Below are 21,457 nucleotides of genomic sequence, written 5' to 3'. Positions count from 1 at the left end.
GTTTCCTGACTACACAGTGACATACCTCCAACTCACATGATGACAGAATAGCATTACACACCTCCAACACATGTTTTCTGACAACATGATCACCATGACACACATCTATCAGACATGTATCTGAATACACATTGACCATTACACACCTGTAACACAAGTTTTTTGACTACACAGTGACCACAACACACCTCCGACACATGTGTTTTCTCACTACACACTGATCCCTTAAACACCTCCAACACACTTGTTCCTGACCACCACACGCCTCCAACACGTGTGCTTTTTGACTACACTGTGACCACTACACACCTCAAACATGTGTTTTCTCACTACACAGTGATCACTTACATGCCTCCAACACATGTTCCTGACCACCACACACCTCTAACATGTTTTCTAACTACATGCTGACCACTACACACTTCCAACACACGTTATCTGAAAACACACTGCCCACTGCATACTTCCAACACACGTGCTTTCTCAAACACACTGACCACTACATGACGTAAAACACATATTTTCTCACACCATGCTGATCACTTCACACCCAGAACACACCTTTTCTCACAATACGCTGACCACTGCACACCTAGAACACACGTTTTCTCACACCATGCTGACAACTACACACCTCCCCTACTCTCTCACCACTCTCTGTGACCAGGAAGTCAAACTCCGCCATGACCTCTTCCGTTTCTGGGTCTTCCATCAGATCATCTCCCCCCACCCTTTCATTGCCCACCACCTGCAACATCACCTCTCTTCTTGGGGTTACTGGTCAACACCCACACAACATCACCTCTCTTCTTGGGGTTACTGGTCAACACCCACACAACATCACCTCTCTTCTTGGGGTTACTGGTCAACACCCACACAACATCACCTCTCTTCTTGGGGTTACTGGTCAACACCCACACAATATCACCTCTCTTCTTGGGGTTACTGGTCAACACCCACACAACATCACCTCTCTTCTTGGGGTTACTGGTCAACACCCACACAACATCACCTCTCTTCTTGGGGTATTGGTCAACACCCACACAATATCACCTCTCTCCTTGGGGTTACTGGTCAACACCCACACAACATCACCTCTCTTCTTGGGGTTATTGGTAATGGGTTACTGGTCAACACCCACACAACATCACTTCTCTTCTTGGGGTTATTGGTCAACACCCACACAATATCACCTCTCTCCTTGGGGTTATTGGTCGACACCCACACATCACCTCTCTTCTTGGGGTTATTGGTCAACACCCACACTGTTAACATCACCTCTCTTCTTGGGGTTACTGGTCAACACCCACACAACATCACCTCTCTTCTTGGGGTTATTGGTCAACACCCACACAACATCACCTCTCTTCTTGGGGTTATTGGTCAACACCCACACAACATCACCTCTCTTCTTGGGGTTACTGGTCAACACCCACACAATATCACCTCTCTTCTTGGGGTTACTGTCCAACACCCACACAACATCACCTCTCTTCTTGGGGTTATTGGTCGACACCCACATAACATCACTTCTCTTCTTGGGGTTATTGGTCAACAACCACACAACATCACCTCTCTTCTTGGGGTTATTGGTCGACACCCACACAACATCACCTCTCTTCTTGGGGTTATTGGTCGACACCCACACAACATCACCTCTCTTCTTGGGGTTATTGGTCAACACCCACACATCACCACCTCTCTTCTTGGGGTTATTGGAAAATCCTTGCACATATTTTTTAACAAATTCATTTCAATCTGCTTTGCAAATCAGCCAAAAGCAAAAATGTTCTCTGTACTTGTGACGTCACAACATTATGGAAAATGGCAGCCTCCATGACTGCTCAAAGCATCACATTTTGTTTCTGCAGGATTCACATATTTTTGCTTAAAAAAGTCATGGATGAGCTTTAACTACCTAAAATCTATTCATGTAAGCCATAAAGCCAACACAGATGTCTTCAAAGCTAGGAATTTGTAAAGATCTACATGTACTTTCAAGAAAACTGAAAAAAAAAAAAAAATCAAAACCACAAAGAAAAGAACATCCCCTTTCCTTAATCCTATCCCCCAAACATTCCCTCTCTCTGAAAAAAAGATGAAGAAAAGTACCGAGTTGCATGACAAGCAAAATATCAAGTTACCTTTATCATGTTTTGACATATACAGTCAAAGGTAATTCTGTACCTTTGCACTTCAGGTACCTCTATTTTGTCTTTATTTCCTTCACTTCAGGTACATTATATTGTCTTTATACCTTCACTTCAGGTACCTATATATTCTCTTCATTTCCTTCACTTCAGGTACCTGTATATTCTCTGTATTTCCTTCATTTCAGTTACCAATATATTATCTTTATTTCCTTCATTTCAGGAAACTTTATATTTGAAAAGAACAAAAGAAGGTGAAGAAACTCAACATTATAATCTCATCACACCTCTGACAATTCTTTCTTGTTTTTTTTCATTTGTGTTTAGCCTATGAAACTGAAGATATTTTGCTTTCAAATCTTTGCTAGCAAAGATCATTCTGACACAATGGTTGTACTAGGAACCTACCTTGATTTTAACCCCTTTCCTTTCCAATCTTTCATCAGCTTCGTCATCCGCAGTAATTCCATCTTCACTGTCATCACTGAAAGGTCACCATCAATAATGCTTTGAAGATGATTAGCAGGTTTAAAAAAACTGATTATATGAATCTTATATATCAGTACATCAAGACTGTAAAGCATGATTAACTCAGCAATATATGAGTACATAAACATATAAATAAATGGCAATAACTTCTCATATCAACACATGGGAAGGTCTTTTTTTTTGTTTTTGGCATCTGTCAGATGTTTTCAGGATGATGCTTCTCCTTTTGCTGCTGGTGCTTTTGTGGGTTGTTACCTCTCACGTACCTCATATCTACAAAGGGATTTCACATGTGCGACCCTTTTTGAAAAAAGTCCTATAGCCTTTCCCAGCCATCGGGACAGTAAATTCATATTCACTGTGTCTAGGAACTGAGCACGGAAAGGTGGGTCACAGTCTATTCCTTCTGCCATTTTAACCTTCCCAAACCAAAGTCAAGTACCCATTCACACCTGGGTGGAAGGAGGAAAATCAGAGAAAAGCAAATGAAGTGACACACAGTTTATAAGTAATTACCTGAACAGAGTAACCATTTCATAAAGAAGCAAACTGCATTAATTTTAAGAAACAGTAACAATATAGTCCCTATGACAAAGATGGAGAGGAAGAAGCAGGGTGATAAGAAGAAGAAGAAGGTGAAAGAACAAGAAGAGGAGTAAGAAGAAAAAGAACAAAACGCAGAAGAGAAACAAAAACAAGAGCAAGAGAAAATGACAAACAAGACAAAGAAAAAGAAGGATAAGAAGAAGAAGAAGACATAGAAGAAAAAGCAGAAGAACAAGAACAAGAAAAACAGTAAGAAGAAGAAGAAGAAAACACAGAAGAAAAACAATAAAAGAGGAAATGACCAACAAGACGAAGAAAAAGAAGAAGAGCAAGAAGAAGAAGAAGAAACAGCAGAAGCAGAAGAACAAGAAGAAATGACGAACAAGACCAAAAAAAAAAAAATAAAAAAAAAAAAAAAAAAAAACTGGAGAAGAAGAGGAAGGGGAGAAAAGACACAAGGCAGTGCAGCCCACCCCAGTTTGTCTTTGGAGTCTTCCTCAGAGCTGTCCCCCGCCAGGAAGTCAAAGGTGGTCATGATGGAGTTCTCCGTGTCCATCAGGGCACTGTCCATTGGCCCAATGCCCGGCAGTCGCCGCAACCCCACCCTGCACGGCACAAAGAGGGCAAAGGTCACTGCACGGAATTCATCAAACACACTCCCTGCAAGGCACAGAGAGAGGGCAAAGGTCACTGCAAGGCAAAGGTCACTGCAAGGAATTCATTGAACACTGCCTGCCCGGCACAGAGAGATAGCAAAGATCACTGCAAGGAATTCTTCAAACACAGCTAGCACAGGATAGAGAGAGGGCAAAGGTCACTGCAAGGAATTCTTCAAACACAACTAGCATGGCACAGAGACAGGGCAAAGGTCACTGCAAGGAATTCTTCAAACACAGCTGGCACAGCATAGAGAGAGGGCAAAGGTCACTGCAAGGAATTCTTCAAACACAGCTAGCATGGCACAGAGAGACAGCAAAGGTCACTGCAGGGAATTCTTCAAATACAGCCTGAATCGCGCAGACAGAGGGCAAAGACCACTGCAAGGAATTCGTCAAATACAGCCTGCATATCACAGACAGAGGGCAAAGACCACTGCAAGGAATTCTTCAAATACAGCCTGCATATCACAGACAGAGGGCAAAGGTCACTGCAATGAATTCTCCAAATACAGCCTGGATAGCACAGAGAGAGGGCAAAGACCACTGCAATAAAATTCATCAAACACTGCCTGCATGGAATCATCAGTTTCAGTTAGGAAGTAAGCAAACTGACCCATACAAGCTACATCACATCTGCTTTGAAAGAAAGAGAACAGATCCAATGAAATGCTCAGGGCCTTGAGGGCCTATCCTAGGTTTGTGTAAAACATTCACATGAAATGAAATAAAATAATGAAACAAAATAAACAAAGAAGTATTCACATCTAAATAAAAATACGTGAAAGTTGGTTGTGCCTCAAAAAAGTAAGCCTTCAACACACAACCAACAGACATGGACGAATCTAGTGAACAGTTCTTTTTTCTTTTGGGCGCCCCACTGACTCTTTACAGAACTGAGGGAGAAGACGAAAAAAAAAAAAGGATAAAAAGATTAAAAAAAAAGAAAAAAGAGAAAGCTATGTAGAAGGTAAATGGTTGAAAAAAACCCACCACACACACAAAAAAAACAAGAATGAAATCCATCATCAAACTCCACAAGGTGGCCACACCTTTGCTGAGAAAAAAACAAGAAGAAAATCCTCATCAAAGTCCCCAAGGTGACTGTACCTTTTGCCAGTGCTGTCCCTCTTGACCGGCTGCTGTTCCCCATTGGTCAGTGCCGGCTGACTGTCCACATCAATGTCGCCCGTCACCGGCTGAAGCCCCAGCAGGGACCGAACCCGCGCTGACCGCACGTCGACGATGGTGTCTGTGTAGCCAATCTCCTGCAGGTACCTGCACAACACGAAACCAGTGTGTTAACAGTTAAAGACCCCCCAGCCTTTCATGGCCAAAGGGGCAGTGAATTCATCATATCCACTTCTGAAAGAAATGGTGGAGAATGGCTATACCTGGGGGGAAACTCGCAGTAACCACAGGCAGAGGTGGAGCAGTAACTCAGTGGTTATGCCCCGACTTGAAATGAATGTACAAAAAGTAATACAATACCAAAACCAAGACACTTAACATCATTCATGTTTTAAATGCTTCCTCTTCCTAGTTCCCTCCCCCCCCTCCCACTCTGGCAGGAAACGCAGTGCTGTTCAGCAAAAATGGATGACTGGAACAACAGCTAACAACAGAGGTCCCCCCCCCCACCCCCATCCCCCCAAAAAAGAGAAAAAAGAACAAACCAACAAAAAAAAAGATTCACAAAGTGTTTTTAATGAGCAGCTGAAAAACACAAAACAAAGCTGCATTCTTCCTCACTCAACTGAGTTGTATTGTAGTGTATTGTACTGTTCTGTAATGTATTGCGTTGTATTCTATTGTCATGCACTGTGTTACAGTGTATGGCATTGTCCTGAACTGTATTACAGCGAATGGCATTGTCCTGAACTGTATTATAGCGTATGGCATTGTCCTAAACTGTATCACAGCATATGGTATTGTCCTGAACTGTATTACAGCGTATGGCATTGTCCTGAACTGTATTACAGCGTATGGCATTGTCCTGAACTGTATTATAGTGTATGGCATTGTCCTGAACTACAGTGTATTGTACAGTCCTGTACTGTATTGAAGTGTGTGGTATTGTCTTATATTGTTGTGCATTGTATTGCTCTGTACTGTATTCTACTGTAATGTAGTGTACTGTTCTATACTGTATTGAATCTTCCTCAACTGTATTGTATTGCATTGTCCTGTACTTTTCTGTACTGTAATAATGCATTATCTTGTAATGTGTTGTATTGTCCTGTACTATATTGTATTGTATAGTCCTGTAATGTATTATAGCGCATTGTATTGTCCTGTAATGTATTGTGCTATATTGTATTGTCCTGTACTGTACTGTTCTGTGCTGTATTGCACTGTGTTGTATTATTCTGTACAGTACTGTACTGTATCATATTGTCATTGTATTGTCCTGTACTAAACTGTATTGTTTTGTATTGTAATATACTATATTCTTGTTTATTATATTGTTCTGAAGTGTACAGTAGTGATGTGTACTCTTCTGCTCTGTACTGGAGTGTGTTGTATGCATTTAACTTGCTATCACCTCTGTGCACTATCAGACACCAGTAGATTGCACCGCTACAGACAGGCACCTCAAGCAAAGCTGGTCATGTTTCTATTGCTCACATCACAGCAGACAGCAGATCTTAAGGTCACAGACAGGAATGACCATGTTCAGCTGACTGACTGACTGATGAAAAGTTTTGTTGGCTATTCTTATATGACCCACCATAGATAGTACAGTACAGTACAGTACAGTACAGTACAGTACAGTGTAGTGTAGAGTAGAGTAGCACAGCACAGCACAGTACAGCCAAGCACAGCACAGTACAGTATATACTGTACTGTACGTATTGTATTGGATTGCCTTGCATTGCAATTTAGTGTACCATATTGTACTGTATTGTATTGTATTGTATTGCATAAGTCTTGCATTATTTTGTATAAACATATAATAATTTTGTATAAATGTATCATAATTATCATCTATTTTACTTATATCATTATCAATTTCACATATATATCATTCACTGTTTTACACATATCATTAAGCAATTTGACATTTTAAAATACATCACAATCTATTTCAGATATATCATTCTTCATTTAAAAAATACACCAATGATTATTTTGCACATATCAGCAATCATTACTGGTACATACTGTCGCAGCAGCTGTCGTCCCTGTTTCCACTGAGCATTTGTAGTGGCTGGTGTGGTGAGGGCAGGCTCTGCGTCCACTTGATCTTCTGCACACAGTCAGGTCACACTGGCTCAGGGTACAGGTCAAAGGTCCCATAGCCTTTTCGGGCCAGCCACCAGGGCAGTGAATTCATACCCACTATGCCTAGGACTTGGCATAGGACCTGGTTAGTCTTTGGCTTGGTGCCAATGGCAGTTAGCTCAGTTTTATCCTAATTCATCTTCAAGTTCTTCTCACTTATCCACTCGGCTCCATTCTCAATACAATTTTTTGAAAGTCTAGAGAAACAGCAGAGTTATGGAGCTGGGAATCATCTGCAAGGAAATAGTATCAGTGACCTAGATGAATGACAGAGCTGAGAGGCTCCCATCAAACAAACTTGCTGAACATTCTAACTATTCAATCAAATTTCCCCAAACATTCTTGCTGTTCAATTGGTCAAACTTCCTAAACAATTCAACAGGACTCTGAGGCCTCAACCATACACACCACAATCAAGATGGACACAAGAGTAGCACTTAGTCTCATGTTCAAAACATTCAGCAAGATTATGTGACAAGATATAAAAAGAAAGGATTAAAAAAAAGTCCTGAGGGCATACCTAAGACTAAGAGACTGAAAACAGGATAATAAGTAATATGATGACTGACAAAAAAACATACCATCCTTTTTGTCAAATGAAGGTGGGGTCAGATCCTCTGGATTCATTTCAGTGCCATACTTTAACTTGTGGTACTTGCCCCTGAAACAAGTGCAACAGTAGTGTTTTAGTACTTTGAACATACCAGTTCAAACAGTTTGAAATAACTTCAAAAGACTGAATGTAACATCTGATCTCTCAAGAACCCACAAGCTTTTTCTACCAATATATCATAATGTGATTTCAACCTTAAATTTACGACAGATATAATGCTGCAAAAAGTTATTACATGCATCAAGTTTGATTAAAAACCGGATGTAAGATGTGAGCTTTTTCAAGATTTTTTTGGAGGGTGGCAACTAAATGACATATTCAACCTTTGTCCTCTCACTTTCCTCCTATAATCAGAAAATTATTACTCATAACTACCATCCCTCCTTAAGTTTCCAGCCAATTTCACTTAAAGTAGCCAAGAAAATATGATAACTTTTTCCACACATGACATATGATTGAATGATCACGTATGTGCACACACACACACACACACATACACACACACACACACATAGACTGGTGCACACAGACAGCTGAGACTAGGTGATAACACAGATTCATTTAGTTTATGTATACAAGTCACCAGGAGCCAGTTGCATTGCTTGGTTCTAACTTTTTGACAGTTACACATGACTAAATCAGAGTAAATGCCTACATTGACCGAACTACGCCACTGGTCAGTTCCATACTCCACACAGTTAGTAGAGGGTTACGACCATGCTAGGCTCTTCATTCGAGCAATGCAACTGGCTCCAGGCCTCCAAATTACACACTTTACCTTTCTTGCTTCAGGGCAAACTCCAACATCTTGATTCTGCGGACAAGGTCCTGTTTCAAGTTTTCTTGGCCTTTTCTCTCTCCTTGCAGAAATGCAATCCTTGCCTGCATTAAACACATTAAATGACCTGTGTGAAAAGACCGTTTTCACTGCAATGAGAAACAAACAACACACAAACAAGCATGGGAAGAAGCAGGAGAATGTAAACAACAATATATATTTCATTTCATTGTCTTACAAGTTACAAGTGAAATGACACTATAGAGTGTGATCATGTCTGTGTGTGTGTGTGTGTGTGTGTGTGTGTGTGTGTGTGCGTGTGTGTGCGCGCGTGTGTGTGTGTGTGCGTGTATGTGCGTGTGTGTGTGTGTGTGTGTGTGTGTGTGTGTGTGTGTGTAAGCATCAAGTAGGGCAGTGAATTCACTGCTACAGCATCTCCTTTGTCAGTAACAACCACAACTTATCACAATGGAAACTTAAATTTTTTATTAAAAAATTTTTTTTTTACAGACTATTAATCAAATTTCAATTAATTCTCCCCACCCAAAAGCAAGTCAGATAAAAAAAACAACAACATAAAATTAAAATACATAGATATAAAAACATAAAATTTATAGATATTCCACCTGATATTCTCATTCTTAATTCTATCAGCACTGTTACCACAGCTAGTACTACACTGTTTCTATGACAAATTAATAAGAATGATAAAGAACATAAGCCTGTGTTGTGGGCTGCTGATTCTGGGACTGCTGCTGACTAAACTGAGTATGGGGAATTTGAGAAGAGTGACAATGGGTGGAAATGCCACTGAAATGGTGCTGATAACGCAACAACAAAATAAAATAAAATAAAATAAATAAACGTCAGATCAAAGAAAAGCATTTCTATGAACTTACATGTTATGTTAAGATTCAAAGACCATTCCTATGACGACATAGATTCTGACCTTAAACCAGTCAATCCACCCCTTTCTGACATTCTGTCTCATGGCTTTTGTGATGCTCCCCATGTTGATGATCATTTCCCTGGCCTACAGTATAATTGAAACACAAATCAATAAAGATACTGAATGTTTTCTTTGCCTGCTTCCATTACAAGCTGATTTTTGTCTGTCTGAACAATCTCAAATGGACAATAGCACTTATTTCTGAATAATTTTAAAAGGAAAATGTCTAGATTTGATTAGCATTTCTTGCTCGCTACATGACCTGATACAACACCATTCAAAATGTGAAACCCTGCCAGAAGTTAGTGATGGATATCCTCATTGTGTGAAAGATTCTGATTCTGATCTAATGAAATGTTTGAGTCTGATTGAGAAAACTGATTCTTCATGGCAATGGGGAATAAATCCTTTTACTAGTTTTATATACATTTTTCTGACACATTGAATCTGATTGATATATTGTTAGATGATCTCAGACATCCTGGTGAGAGCTTGAATTTCCGGCATGTACAACCGACTGAAACTGAGATATATGTGCTCGCTTGGTAAAGTAGCACAAATTGATGAAGGCAGGATCCCCATGAATATATACTTTACAGAGAAATACAGGAATAACTTCCCAAACACAGACCCCAACTGCACTATAAAGATGTCCACAGGAGAGAAAAAGCCTTTCAATGATATAAGGCCTTGAAATTGGATGTTGATATAACATAAACCCCTGGGAAGCTGCAGTCTCAGAATAATTAGCTTGAAGTCAGACTGCATGAAGGCCTCTCCAATTTCAAAGAGATGCTTACCCAGCATTCTGTGGCAAAAAGACTGAGGTGAACTTAGGCCCAATGCCAGACAAAAAACCAGCAACATATTTCACCTGTGTACAGTGTGAGAGGGACTGTCACTCCCATATTGGTCTGTACAGTTACACTTATCTTCTTTTTTGCTTTAAAAAAATTTTTTTTATCAGTCACCACCCAGAGTTCAACTCCATAGGCTCCCGAGACTGACAGATATCTATCTCTCTACCTATCTATACTTATCTGTCTATCTAGTAATGAAAGTACAGTGCTAGCACAGCTGTCAATCTGTAACAATCTGACAGAGAAAATAGTGGCATCCACCACTGTGGATTGTTTTAAAACCAGGCTCAAATCCAGTTGTGACCACCTCACTCCCCCCATTCTCAAAACCAGACAGAATTTTTTACACTTTAAAAATTATGTGTTCATAATCCAAAAAGGTCAAGCAAGACCTCCACATGGAGGCATAATGACAAAAAGGAAATTTCATGAATATAATGTGCAGACTTACACATGTATGTGTGTGCAACATGTGAGTGAGTGAATGTGTGAGTGTGTATGTGAATGTGTGTGTGTGTGTGTGTGTGTGTGTGATGTGTGTGTGTGAGATAGGGGTGCTGGGGGTGGAGGCGTGGGGTTAGGGGGGTGTCACATCATTGTGTATAATATCATCTGAATCATATCATGCATAATACAAACTTTGTTTGAAACTGAATGTTACAAACACAGAATGCAACCTTTGTGTGTAATATCATCAGAATATTATAATGCATAATATAAAATTTGTTTGGAAATTATGCACATGCACAAACATACACAAACACAATGCATACGCTTGCAAATTTCAAATCACAATTATTGAATTGACCTCTTCAGTGCAGGGCATTCCTATTTCTCAGGCAGTTTTGAGTTGAGGAAGGTAGTAATTAACAAATAATTCTAACACACAAACTACTGCAACAGTGCAAGAAAGTAAACAAACCTATACATTTCTTAAGTAAATGACAAATGAACAGACAATCCAATTTGGATAGTTAGAAGTTCATTTAACACAATGATTGTATATTTAATATGCACATCTTTCAATTGCAACTCCTGCCTGTGCCACACCCACTCACTTCATGCTCACTTTCAGACAGCATCAAAGAGGTTAACAGTGACCCAGCTGGCCCACAGTACAGGCGGAGGGGTGTTAGCATTATGCATAAATTCACTTGCAGACGAGAGCATGGTGATCAGTGTGAGTGCACTTTTCTAAAAGCATGCTGTACATGTAATTTTCAAAACTCGCAAGAAACTATTCATCCCCTCATCACTCTCTCTCCCTCCCTGTCCTGATTAAGAGCATGGTTGTATTTGAGGTCAACTCTAGGTCAGCAACAGAGCTACACAACCTCTCTGCACCAATTCCTTTCCTTTGCTGGTTACATGATCTAGCTCTTCAGCTACTCCGATCCACACTCCTCTCTGCAAATCATATTTCAGTTTCGGTCAAGCTAACAACTGACAAGATTTTGCGAAACTCAATTCATCATTGTCAATGACTTTTAAAGCTTCTGCAACATCTTGGATGGCAAAATCTGTCTTCTGTGTGCGTGTGTTTAACACACTGCTGTTTCAAGCCACTGGGGTGAGGTGGCTCGTCATCTGCCATTTTGAAAGCATCACCAGGGGGATACTGACAATACCATCCAGAAATTATCATACAGATCATGATTGGGTTTTGCTCCTTGCGGATAATTAAACATATGAAACTTTCTGACATCAATTTTAAAACTGAAAAATCCTTAAAGAACACTGATGATTATGGACGTCATGGGGCAAATAACAAAGTATTTTTGAGGATGTATATATACATACATATGTCATGGGCAATGAAAAGGTTAAAGCTAACATTCGCAGCACAGAAAAGCAAAATACTTATACTGTATCTACACATACACACACACACACACACTACACATTACACTGATACTGTGGGATACACCTTGCATGTTTCACATTCACAACTACTACTGTCACACTGAACCAAACAGACCCTGGATTCTTAAGGGAGAGACTCAAAAGCATGCACATTAGAATGAGAGTGGGGCTGGAAAGGGATTGAAAGAGTGCAAAACGTACCAGTGAATAAACATGTATCAATGCTCAATGAGCCTATAATCAACTGCTTGTGGAATTGCATGCAAACTTCAAGAATGTTAACATTGAGATTTTGGAACTATGAATGGATTCCGCCATCTTGTGATTCACTGCGATCATGATAAACACCGAGTAGTGAATGGCTGTGTCGATAAAGCGCATGCAAATAATTGTCGAAATGTATAACGTTGTCAGCGCGACTCCATTAAATTCTGATCATTTATGCATACTGTATATTGAACCCAAAAGCAGGAAACGTTTAAGATATACACGTGTACTAACTTCGAACGACAAAATACAATGCAATGACGCAAAACAGGTTTGTTTATTTGCATCACCTGCAGCTCCGCTCTCTCAACTTCCCACTGTGATCGCTCCATCTCGAACCGTGCCCATTCCGTTTGCAGAAAATGCAAGATGCCTGGCATCGAGTACTGTGGTCGCTGACTAACATCATCTTGCTGTTGTTTTGTTACCATTCCTGAACCACCAGATCCTGGCCCAAGGTGGCCCGAGTATTGCGGTCCTGGGGTGTCTTCGATCATCTTTGCAAAGTCTCCATTACAACTTGCTATGTACGAGGGGGCGCTGTCTGCTATGTTTTGACGTCATTCTTGGAACTGGTTTGTGTCCAAAAAGGACCCGATTTGGGTTGAGTTGGTTCGACCGGAAAACGTCAAAAAATACAAACACAACCAAACGTTGGTGTCACTCTCGCACACTAATAAATAGTTAAACAAATAAACAAACATATCAAAAGAAGTGAACACACAGACATTTTGCTTCCGACCGTGGTGCTGTTATTGTTTTTTTTGTGTTTTTTTAATTGTGTATCTCTTTAACAATGAGAATTCTAAAATAAGTTTATAATACCCACAAATGGTATATAAATTTATCTATCTATGTTCGTAATATTTGTGTTCGTCACCAGACCAGGAAAGAAGCACAACAAACTAAATGACAGCAGCTGAGTAAAAGCAAGATTCTTTTCTGTTGATTTATTCTGTCCATGTTACTATTATGTATGGGCGCGTCATACAAAGGACTTAATTGCTAGAGCTCTTAGAGACGAAAACGAGTCTTCACACACACACACACACACACTTTGACTTGACTTTGACTTTGACGTTGCAAGATTCAGGTCCTTTTTCATAGGACCATGTTCAGGTTCTCAAAACTGAAACTGATTGGCCTGGGTGGTTTGAGGATGGTGCTAATTAGATCACACACACACACACACACACACACACACACACACACACACACACACACACACACACACACACACACACACACACACTATCTCTCTCGCTCATCTCCCCTCTCTCAGAGAGAGAGAGAGTGTGTGTCTATCTGTCTGCCTGCTTGCTTGTCTGTCTGTCTGTCTGTCTATATCTCTGTCTATGTTTGGTGCATGGATGATATTTGCTAAGAGAATAAATGCTTAATATCGTTTATCAGTTGATTAGTTTTGCTGCTGTTGATGCATATCTGATGCCATTATTGAACCCATTGTGCCTTTCCATCACCACCTTTGCCTGTAGTGTTACATTGTTGTACTATATTTCGGTAAGTAGGGAAAAAAAGAGACGTGATTGTTGTTTTCATGAATTACCAAGTTTCGTTTCTGTGTCGTGTTGATCTGCACAGGTGTGGATGGTGCTGGCTCTGAGTTTAATGTGCTGTGGTTCGTTCTTTACTATCAGAGATGATAAAATTCTTCCTCATTGTAAACAAGCTGGGACAACTTCGACTGTGCAGGTTTGTCCAAATTAAAGAGGAAAAAGGATTATAATTATTCTTTAAATGCCTGCACTGGCTCCTGCACGATTCTGCTGCAAAAGTCATACAGATATAACCAGAGCCAGTGGCATGTTGTTGCATCTTCCTCTTTGGTTTATATAGTCAATTTCAACAGGCCAAAGAATCAGATCAGCTGTAGACGGTTGAAGGTTTCCTACTGCTTCAGATATAGCAGGGTTTTTTCAATGTGTTTGTGTGTATGTGTGTTTAATCTATAGACGATTATTTGTAGTGTGTTTGAAATGGTGAGCACTCCTTTCTGTTTTCATTTTGAGTGAGATGTTTTTGTGCAGTGGTTTGTACAAATATTAAGTGTGTGCTTATTCCACAGGATGGTTCAGTAGGAATTTTTTATTTGTTTACTTTGATTTTTATTTTCATTTTTTATTAATACTCTCAGCTGTTAGTTTATTGAATTCTCTCTTCTTGCATTCTTTGTAGATACTATGAGAAGACAGAAACACACAAGTATCGGGAATCAGAAAGCAGCATAATCAACACATGCTTGAGAGGAAAAGGTAAACAGGTAAGGTGTAACCATACTGTAATATTGTCACATGGATTTGATATTTGTTGAAATAACTATTTTAATGAACTATTTTTCAGTGCACAATTCTTTGGCATGAGTAAATTGTTAAGTTAATAGATTTTCATTAAAACATATATATAGGATGTTCAAGCCGCACAACTTGTATGAATAATTACTATTCATGTCACAACAGATTTTTTGTATGGAATTTGCATGGGTTGCTCTGCCTGGAGAGAGTGCATATCCACAGTACAATGCCACTTTGCCAGCCATTTTCCATTCTTTATTTTTCTGTGTCTGCAAGTATATCTGTTTCATATGAAGTGCAGATCACTATGTCTTGAAAGGAAGGTGGCAGAATGGTTAAGATGCTCAGCTGCCAATAGAGAGAGTTTGTGAGGGTATGGGTTCAAATCCCACTCTCGCCTTTCCCAAGTTTGACTGGAAAATCAAACTGAGCGTCTAGTCATTTGGATGAGACGATAAACTGAGGTCCTGTGTGTAGTACACACTTGGCGCATTGAAAAAGAACCCAAGGCAATGAGAGTGTTATCCTCTGGCAAAATTCTGTAGAAGAAATCCACTCTGATAGGTGCATACATATATTTTAGCAAGCACTCAGGGCCTCGGGGCGTTGGGTTATGTTGCTTGTCAGGCATCTGCCTAGCAGATGTAGTGTAGCATATATGGATTTGTCCAAGCGCAGTGATGCTTCCTTGAGAAACTGAAACTGAATCACTGTGTCAATTGTGCAAGGATTGTCCCCATAAATTAGCCAGCACCAAATAAGGCTTACATGACTTTACTACTGGCATGAAAATGAAGAGAAAATCAAAACTCAGGTGACACAAGGATAGGGCATGAAAAACCACACGATTCAAGTAAATTTGAAAAGAGAGAGAGAGAGAGAGAGAGAGAGAGAGAGAGAAGATGCTGTGGAGAAACATGAAAAAAGAAAGAAAAGATCAGTGACTATGACCAGGCTCTCAGAACACTTTTCTTCTGTTCTGCCAACCTTTTTTTTATTTTTGACGAATGTATTCTTGACTTCTGTTAATTGTGTGTGTGCGTGTTTGTGTGTGCATACACTTGTTTGTGTATGGTACGTCATAACTGAGTGCATGTGTGTGTGTGTGTGTGTGTGTGTGTGTGTGTGTGTGTGTGTGTGTGTGTGTGTGTATGGATACATAAATGTATAGCGTTTATTGTAAATGCCACAAGCTCACTGTTTGGGAGGTATGAGTGTCACTCTGAATTATGATCATTATCATAATAATTATTGATATTAATTTGCAATTGGTTTGCATCCAAATAGTTGATGTGCAATGATTCAGTGTTTTAACTGTTCATTCATCAAATATATAGTGTATAAGTTCTAAAATGTCACTTTATTCTTTTCTGTTTCAGTGCACTGTCTTCCACCATGAAGAAATTGTGATCATTTACAGAAAATATGTCAATCTGTGTTTGATTGCTGGTATAACTCCAGATGAGGTAAGTCATTGGCTGTGTAAAAGAATGTGCATTAACTGATAATGAAAAGAATTCAGTAGAAATGTATAATTCATTAACTGACTTTGCCTCAGTGAATCAAGCAATAGTTATGTCTGGTGAAATATGAATTTCTTAGAATGTAATTTAAAGTGTTCAAAATGAAGTGAGAAAGTATTTTGATATTGTTTTTGACCATGTTAGATACACTGCATACATACATTTTAACATACATGTGTATCTAACAGCTACCCTAACACATACGCACACATAGGCAGGCACAAACTTACATAGACACACGCACACACAATACACATTCATATACATGCATGTAGTTGTGGACCTGCCACAATTGAACTTATTGCTGAGGGAAAAGGTGAGTTTTGAGACGAGATTTAAAAGATGCGAGGGAATCAGAATGACGGAGGTTATCAGGGAGCTTGTTCCACGTCTTTGGCGATTGAAAAGAAAACGATCTGTGTCCATAGGTCTTACTTCTGACGTGAGGTATCCTGAGAAGTCGAGTATCAGAGGAAGAACGGAGCTGGCGAGACGGGGTATAGATATGGATGAGTTCAGAAAGATATTTGGGGCCAGATCCGTTGACTGCAGAAAAGGTCAGAGTGGATAGCTTATAGTCTATTCGATCAGAAACAGGCAACCAGTGGAGAGACTGAAGGAGAGGAGAAACATGGTCAAATTTAGACTGAACAACATTTGTGTGTGTATGTGTGTGTGCGCGCACACGTGTGGTGTGTGTGTGTGCGTGTGTGTGCGCGCGCGTGTGGTGTGTGTGTGCGTGTGTGTGTGTGTGTGTTTCAGAATGAACTTTCAGTTCTTGAGCTGATGCACAACTTCCTGGAGACATTGAACAGTTATTTTGAAAATGTGGTGAGTTTTTAAAAAAAATCTTATTTGTGTATTGATAATCTTCATCTTTTGTTTTTATTTTACATTTGCACACATATACACATCCACACAACATAGTCATTCAGATGCATAAATATCTGTACACACACACACACACACACACACACACACACACACACACACACACACACACAAGCACACACGCACGCACACACACACACACACACACACACACACACACACACACACACACACATACACACACACATTCACACATAGTCACACACACATACAGTCACACATGCATACACACTCACTCTCTCTCTCTCTTTCTCTCTCTCTCTCTCCCTCTCTCTCTCTCATTCTTTCTCTCTCTTGCCCACTGTCTAAAATTGAATGGGCACATGGATTTCATTTTGGATGGAATTAGATCACCATCTAACATTATGTCATTTTGTTTTTTGTTTCAGTGTGAGCTGGATGTATCCTTTGACCGTTAACAATCATTGTCGCTGCTCTTAGGTGATTTTCTTCATTAATGTGAAAGTAATCATGAATATTGGACAGTGCTGTACACACACACACCTATGGTTGTCTCAAAAGGCCTTGCTTACTGCATTGGGTTTATGTGTAGGTCAGGCATCTGCTCCTTTCAAAACAACAACTGTTTTTGAAGAGATGTGGTATAGTGTATATGGATCAGTCTGCATGCTTTGATGCTTCCTTGTAACTGAATATGAAACAGTAGTAATATCAATATTGTGGCTAGTCTGATCCTGACTGTGGAAGAAAAATGTTAGTTTCAGTTTCTCAAGGAAACATCACTGCGTTCGTACAAAATCTATATACACTACACCACATCTGCTGGGAATATGCCTGACCAGCAGCATAACCCAACAGGCTTTGTCAGGCCTTGAGTGCATGCATATATATGTTAAACACCCAGTAAGTGGATGAATGTGACATGCATATTGAGTGGTAAGGTTGAGATTTCATGCTCATAATGGACAAGTTATGACACATTTTGAAATCAAGATGATGTGGAAGAGTGTGCAATCCTTGACTTGCTTTCAGATCATGTACAATTCAGACAGAGTCTACATGATTCTGGATGAAATGATTGTGAATGGTGCTGTTGCTCAGACATCGAAAGAACGGATACTGGCACCGCTGCAGTTGATGGATACCACAGAGAAATAAACCTGATCTTTCAAATATAATATGTGTTTGTCTGTGCAAGCGTGTGAGAGTCTTGGTGAATGGAAAATGCTTCAGCATGTTTTCTCCCTTTGAAGATGGATATCTGAGAAGGTAGAGAATTGGACGTTCAGTTTTGAGTTCCTGGGTTTGATCCTAGTGGGTTAACCATTAAGGGAGATTTTTTTTTTATCTCCCAAGTCAGCATATGTACATACCTGCTAGAGTCTGAACTCCCTCATGTGTGTCAGAGACACATGATGGGCACAAAAGACAAGTGATAAAAATGTTGGACTTTCAATCTGAGGGTCCTGGGTTTGAATTCTGGTCATGGTGCCTGTTAGGTAAATGGTGGAGATTTTTTTATCTCCCCCAAGTCAACATGTGGAGGCCTGCCGGTGCCTGAACCCACTTTGTGTTTATGCACATGGAGAAGATCATATGCGCATTAACAATCCCATAATCCATGACGGCATTCGGTGGGTAATGGAAACGAGAACATACCTGGCATGCACCCCACCCAGCGCCCAGAAAACAGAGCATGACTGCCTACATGGCGGGGGTAAAAGCGGTCATACACATAAAAGCCCACCCATGTATATGAGTGAACATGGGAGTCTCAGCCCACAAATGGAAAAAAAGAATCTGGAACACATGGTCAGATTATAAGTACGTGTACTTATTAAAACTATTTCCTTGACCCTGAAACCCTGACTTGAATCATGGTCAAGATCTTATTTAGATGAACAATAATTTTTCAGTGTTTCAGGAGTTGTAAATCCATCAGTACAAGCTTCATCAATATGGCATGTTTCAAAACAGCACCCCAAAAGCTGGTTCGCAGATGTCCTGTTTTGCAATTCCTTCAACTGAGGTCAAAACCTCAAAGGAAGGTCACAGTTTTAAAAGTATCAACATCCACCCATGTGCCTTGCTTCGATGATTAAGCACACACACACACACACACACATGCACACCTTTCAAATCTACACCCCCCTCCCCCACCCCACCCCTCACATACGCACACACACACATGCACTGGGTGTGGGGGAAGGTGTGTACTTCTGTGAAAAAAAAATCTATTTATATGATTTATCTATCTATCTAATTGATTAATTAATTATCAATGGGTACATTATGAATATTGTCCACTCACATTCAGCATGACTTACTTATAACCACCCACTATGTGACAGCAATTAACACCTGCTACCTGGGAGATTCTACATGGCTTGAAACCCGGTCCTTGGCTGTCACTTATCAAGATCAATTTTAATGTTCTATCGACTCTAATGGAAAGACTGGGACACACAATAAAGTGTCATCCTCTTCATGGATGCATCTTTGAGAGTGCTACTGAAATTTCCTGACCAACACATACTGGCGATGTTCTCTTGGGCCCAGTTGATCCTGGGATATATTATGAAAGTGAGCATAGAATGTAAGCTGTCATTGTACAGTCTTTTTAGAAATATCTTTTTTTTTTTTTTTTTTTTTTTTTTTTTTTGCAGTAGCTTCATCCATCATTAATCAAATACTTGATGGGCGCAATAGCCGAGTGGTTAAAGCATTGGACTTTCAATCTGAGGGTCCCGGGTTTAAATATCGGTGATGGCGCCTGTGGGTAAAGGGTGGAGATTTTTTTTATCTCCCAGGTCAACATATGTGCAGACCTGCTAGTGCCTTAACCCCCTTCATGTGTATACGCAAGCAGATCAAATACTCACGTTAAAGATCCAGTAATCCATGTCAGCAATCAGTGGGTTATGGAAACAAGAACATACCCAGCATGCACACCCCTGAAAACGGAGTATGGCTGCTTACAAGGCGGGGTAAAAACAGTCATACATGTAAAAGCCAACTTGTGAATATACAAGTGAACATGGGACTGTAGCGCATGAACGCAGGAGAATTAAATACTTAACCCCTTGACTGCTGAACATTGATGGAATGAGATCAGTGTTGCATGAGTTTCAAGTCAGTTTCTGCTCTTTGGGAACTTAATCAGCAATGGTACAATTCATTTTGCAGAAAGAAAGAAATGCAGTCCGAAGAAGAAAAAAGTCCAAAGAAAGAAAGGTGACTGACATCCTAACCTGTAAGCTCCGTCCTTACTGACATCCTAACCTGTAAGCTCCGTCCTGACTGAAATCCTAACCTGTAAGCTCCGTCCTATTTCAGTGAGGTGACAGCCCTTTACCGACATCATGACCTAGTAAACTTCTGTCTTATTTCAGTGAGGTGACAGCTATTCACTGACATCCTGACCTGTAAGCTTCTGTCTTATCTCAGGGAAGTGACAACCCTTCTCTGATGAGCATGCTTGTCATCAGCAGTCAATAGTGGTGCCCCAAGGTAGCTCAAGCACTGTGCACAGGACAGGGTTGGGTGGTGTGCTCTCTCAATACATGCACATGTCAGCTTTGAAGAGGTACGCGTTGCAAGCATCACAGAAGCCCATGAGAGATGGAAGATAGCGGCAGCTGTGCCAGCTGAACAAGGACATTTTCCCTGCCCCCACTGTGAATGACAATGCAGTTTGAGAATTGGACTCCAAATCCACCTGCAAGTCCACAACAGATGAGCTGTGCAAGCTGTCATCATCGAAACTGATGGACTACCAAGAAGATCTCATGAGGTGACAGCCCTTCTCTGACAAGCTTGCTTGTCATCAGCAGTCAATAGTGGTAGTTAAGGCACTGTTATCATCAAATACCCAACATACATATATGTACATATATATAGGGCCTTTGCTGTCTTAGTGATCTTCATGGGTTCAGTCTCCAATCCACATTTACGACAATGTTGAGTTCATGGCAATGCCAGCAGATTCATGTGGTTGTTGTCAGAGGAACATATGATGCACACTGATCCATGGGAGATGCTGACTTTAAATCAGTCTGCCACCCTGACTTGTGCTATATTGAAGCACCCTGTAATGTTCGCATGTTCACTTTCAAACGGACACACACTCAACACATGTTACTTTACAATGAATTGTATTCTACTGAGGCTAGAGTAGAGAACAAGGTTAGTGCTCTGACATTGAAGAAAGAAGCCAGCTGACAATCTGCACTCTCACTGTGTTCACATTATCACATTCTTTGTTCTGGGATGCTGGGAAAATCTGGAACCGCCAGGCATTGGTGCTTGCATGTT

General features: G+C 40.3%; 2 protein-coding genes across 3 annotated transcripts in view; one reads left to right on the top strand and one right to left on the bottom strand.

Annotated features, from left to right (window-relative positions):
• Positions 1-12,989, bottom strand: part of LOC143281213 (striatin-3-like) — a 39,519-nt gene extending 26,530 nt beyond the window's left edge. For both annotated transcript variants that reach the window (XM_076586291.1, XM_076586292.1), the window contains exons 1-8: positions 12,747-12,989; positions 8,518-8,621; positions 7,708-7,787; positions 7,007-7,091; positions 4,952-5,119; positions 3,659-3,790; positions 2,559-2,634; positions 652-748 (exon numbers count right to left, since the gene is read on the bottom strand). In XM_076586291.1, coding sequence (XP_076442406.1) covers positions 652-748; positions 2,559-2,634; positions 3,659-3,790; positions 4,952-5,119; positions 7,007-7,091; positions 7,708-7,787; positions 8,518-8,621; positions 12,747-12,953 — 949 coding nt within the window. In that variant the 5' untranslated portion in view covers positions 12,954-12,989. The remainder of the gene's footprint in view (positions 1-651; positions 749-2,558; positions 2,635-3,658; positions 3,791-4,951; positions 5,120-7,006; positions 7,092-7,707; positions 7,788-8,517; positions 8,622-12,746) is intronic.
• Positions 12,990-13,993: 1,004 nt separating this feature from the next.
• Positions 13,994-18,301, top strand: LOC143281464 (AP-4 complex subunit sigma-1-like). Its single transcript, XM_076586676.1, has 6 exons — positions 13,994-14,169; positions 14,653-14,737; positions 16,148-16,234; positions 17,054-17,122; positions 17,572-17,583; positions 18,176-18,301. Exons 1-6 carry the CDS (start codon positions 14,117-14,119, stop codon positions 18,299-18,301), a joined length of 432 nt encoding a protein of 143 aa, XP_076442791.1. The 5' UTR covers positions 13,994-14,116.
• Positions 18,302-21,457: the final 3,156 nt, after the last annotated feature.

Source organism: Babylonia areolata, chromosome 4 (genome assembly GCF_041734735.1).
Source record: "Babylonia areolata isolate BAREFJ2019XMU chromosome 4, ASM4173473v1, whole genome shotgun sequence".
In the NCBI taxonomy this organism is placed as follows: Eukaryota; Metazoa; Mollusca; class Gastropoda; order Neogastropoda; family Buccinidae; genus Babylonia; species Babylonia areolata.
Note: the sequence above shows the minus strand (reverse complement) of the source record. Positions and strands in the feature narration are given on the sequence as shown.

Bases quoted from the DNA above. Each gene is read 5' to 3' on its own strand.
- LOC143281464 (XM_076586676.1), top strand. From the start codon at position 14,117: ATGATAAAATTCTTCCTCATTGTAAACAAGCTGGGACAACTTCGACTG. The intron at 14,738-16,147 runs GTAAGGTGTAAC...TTTCTGTTTCAG, and splicing joins TGAGAGGAAAAGGTAAACAG to TGCACTGTCTTCCACCATGA. The intron at 16,235-17,053 runs GTAAGTCATTGG...TGTGTGTTTCAG, and splicing joins CTGGTATAACTCCAGATGAG to AATGAACTTTCAGTTCTTGA.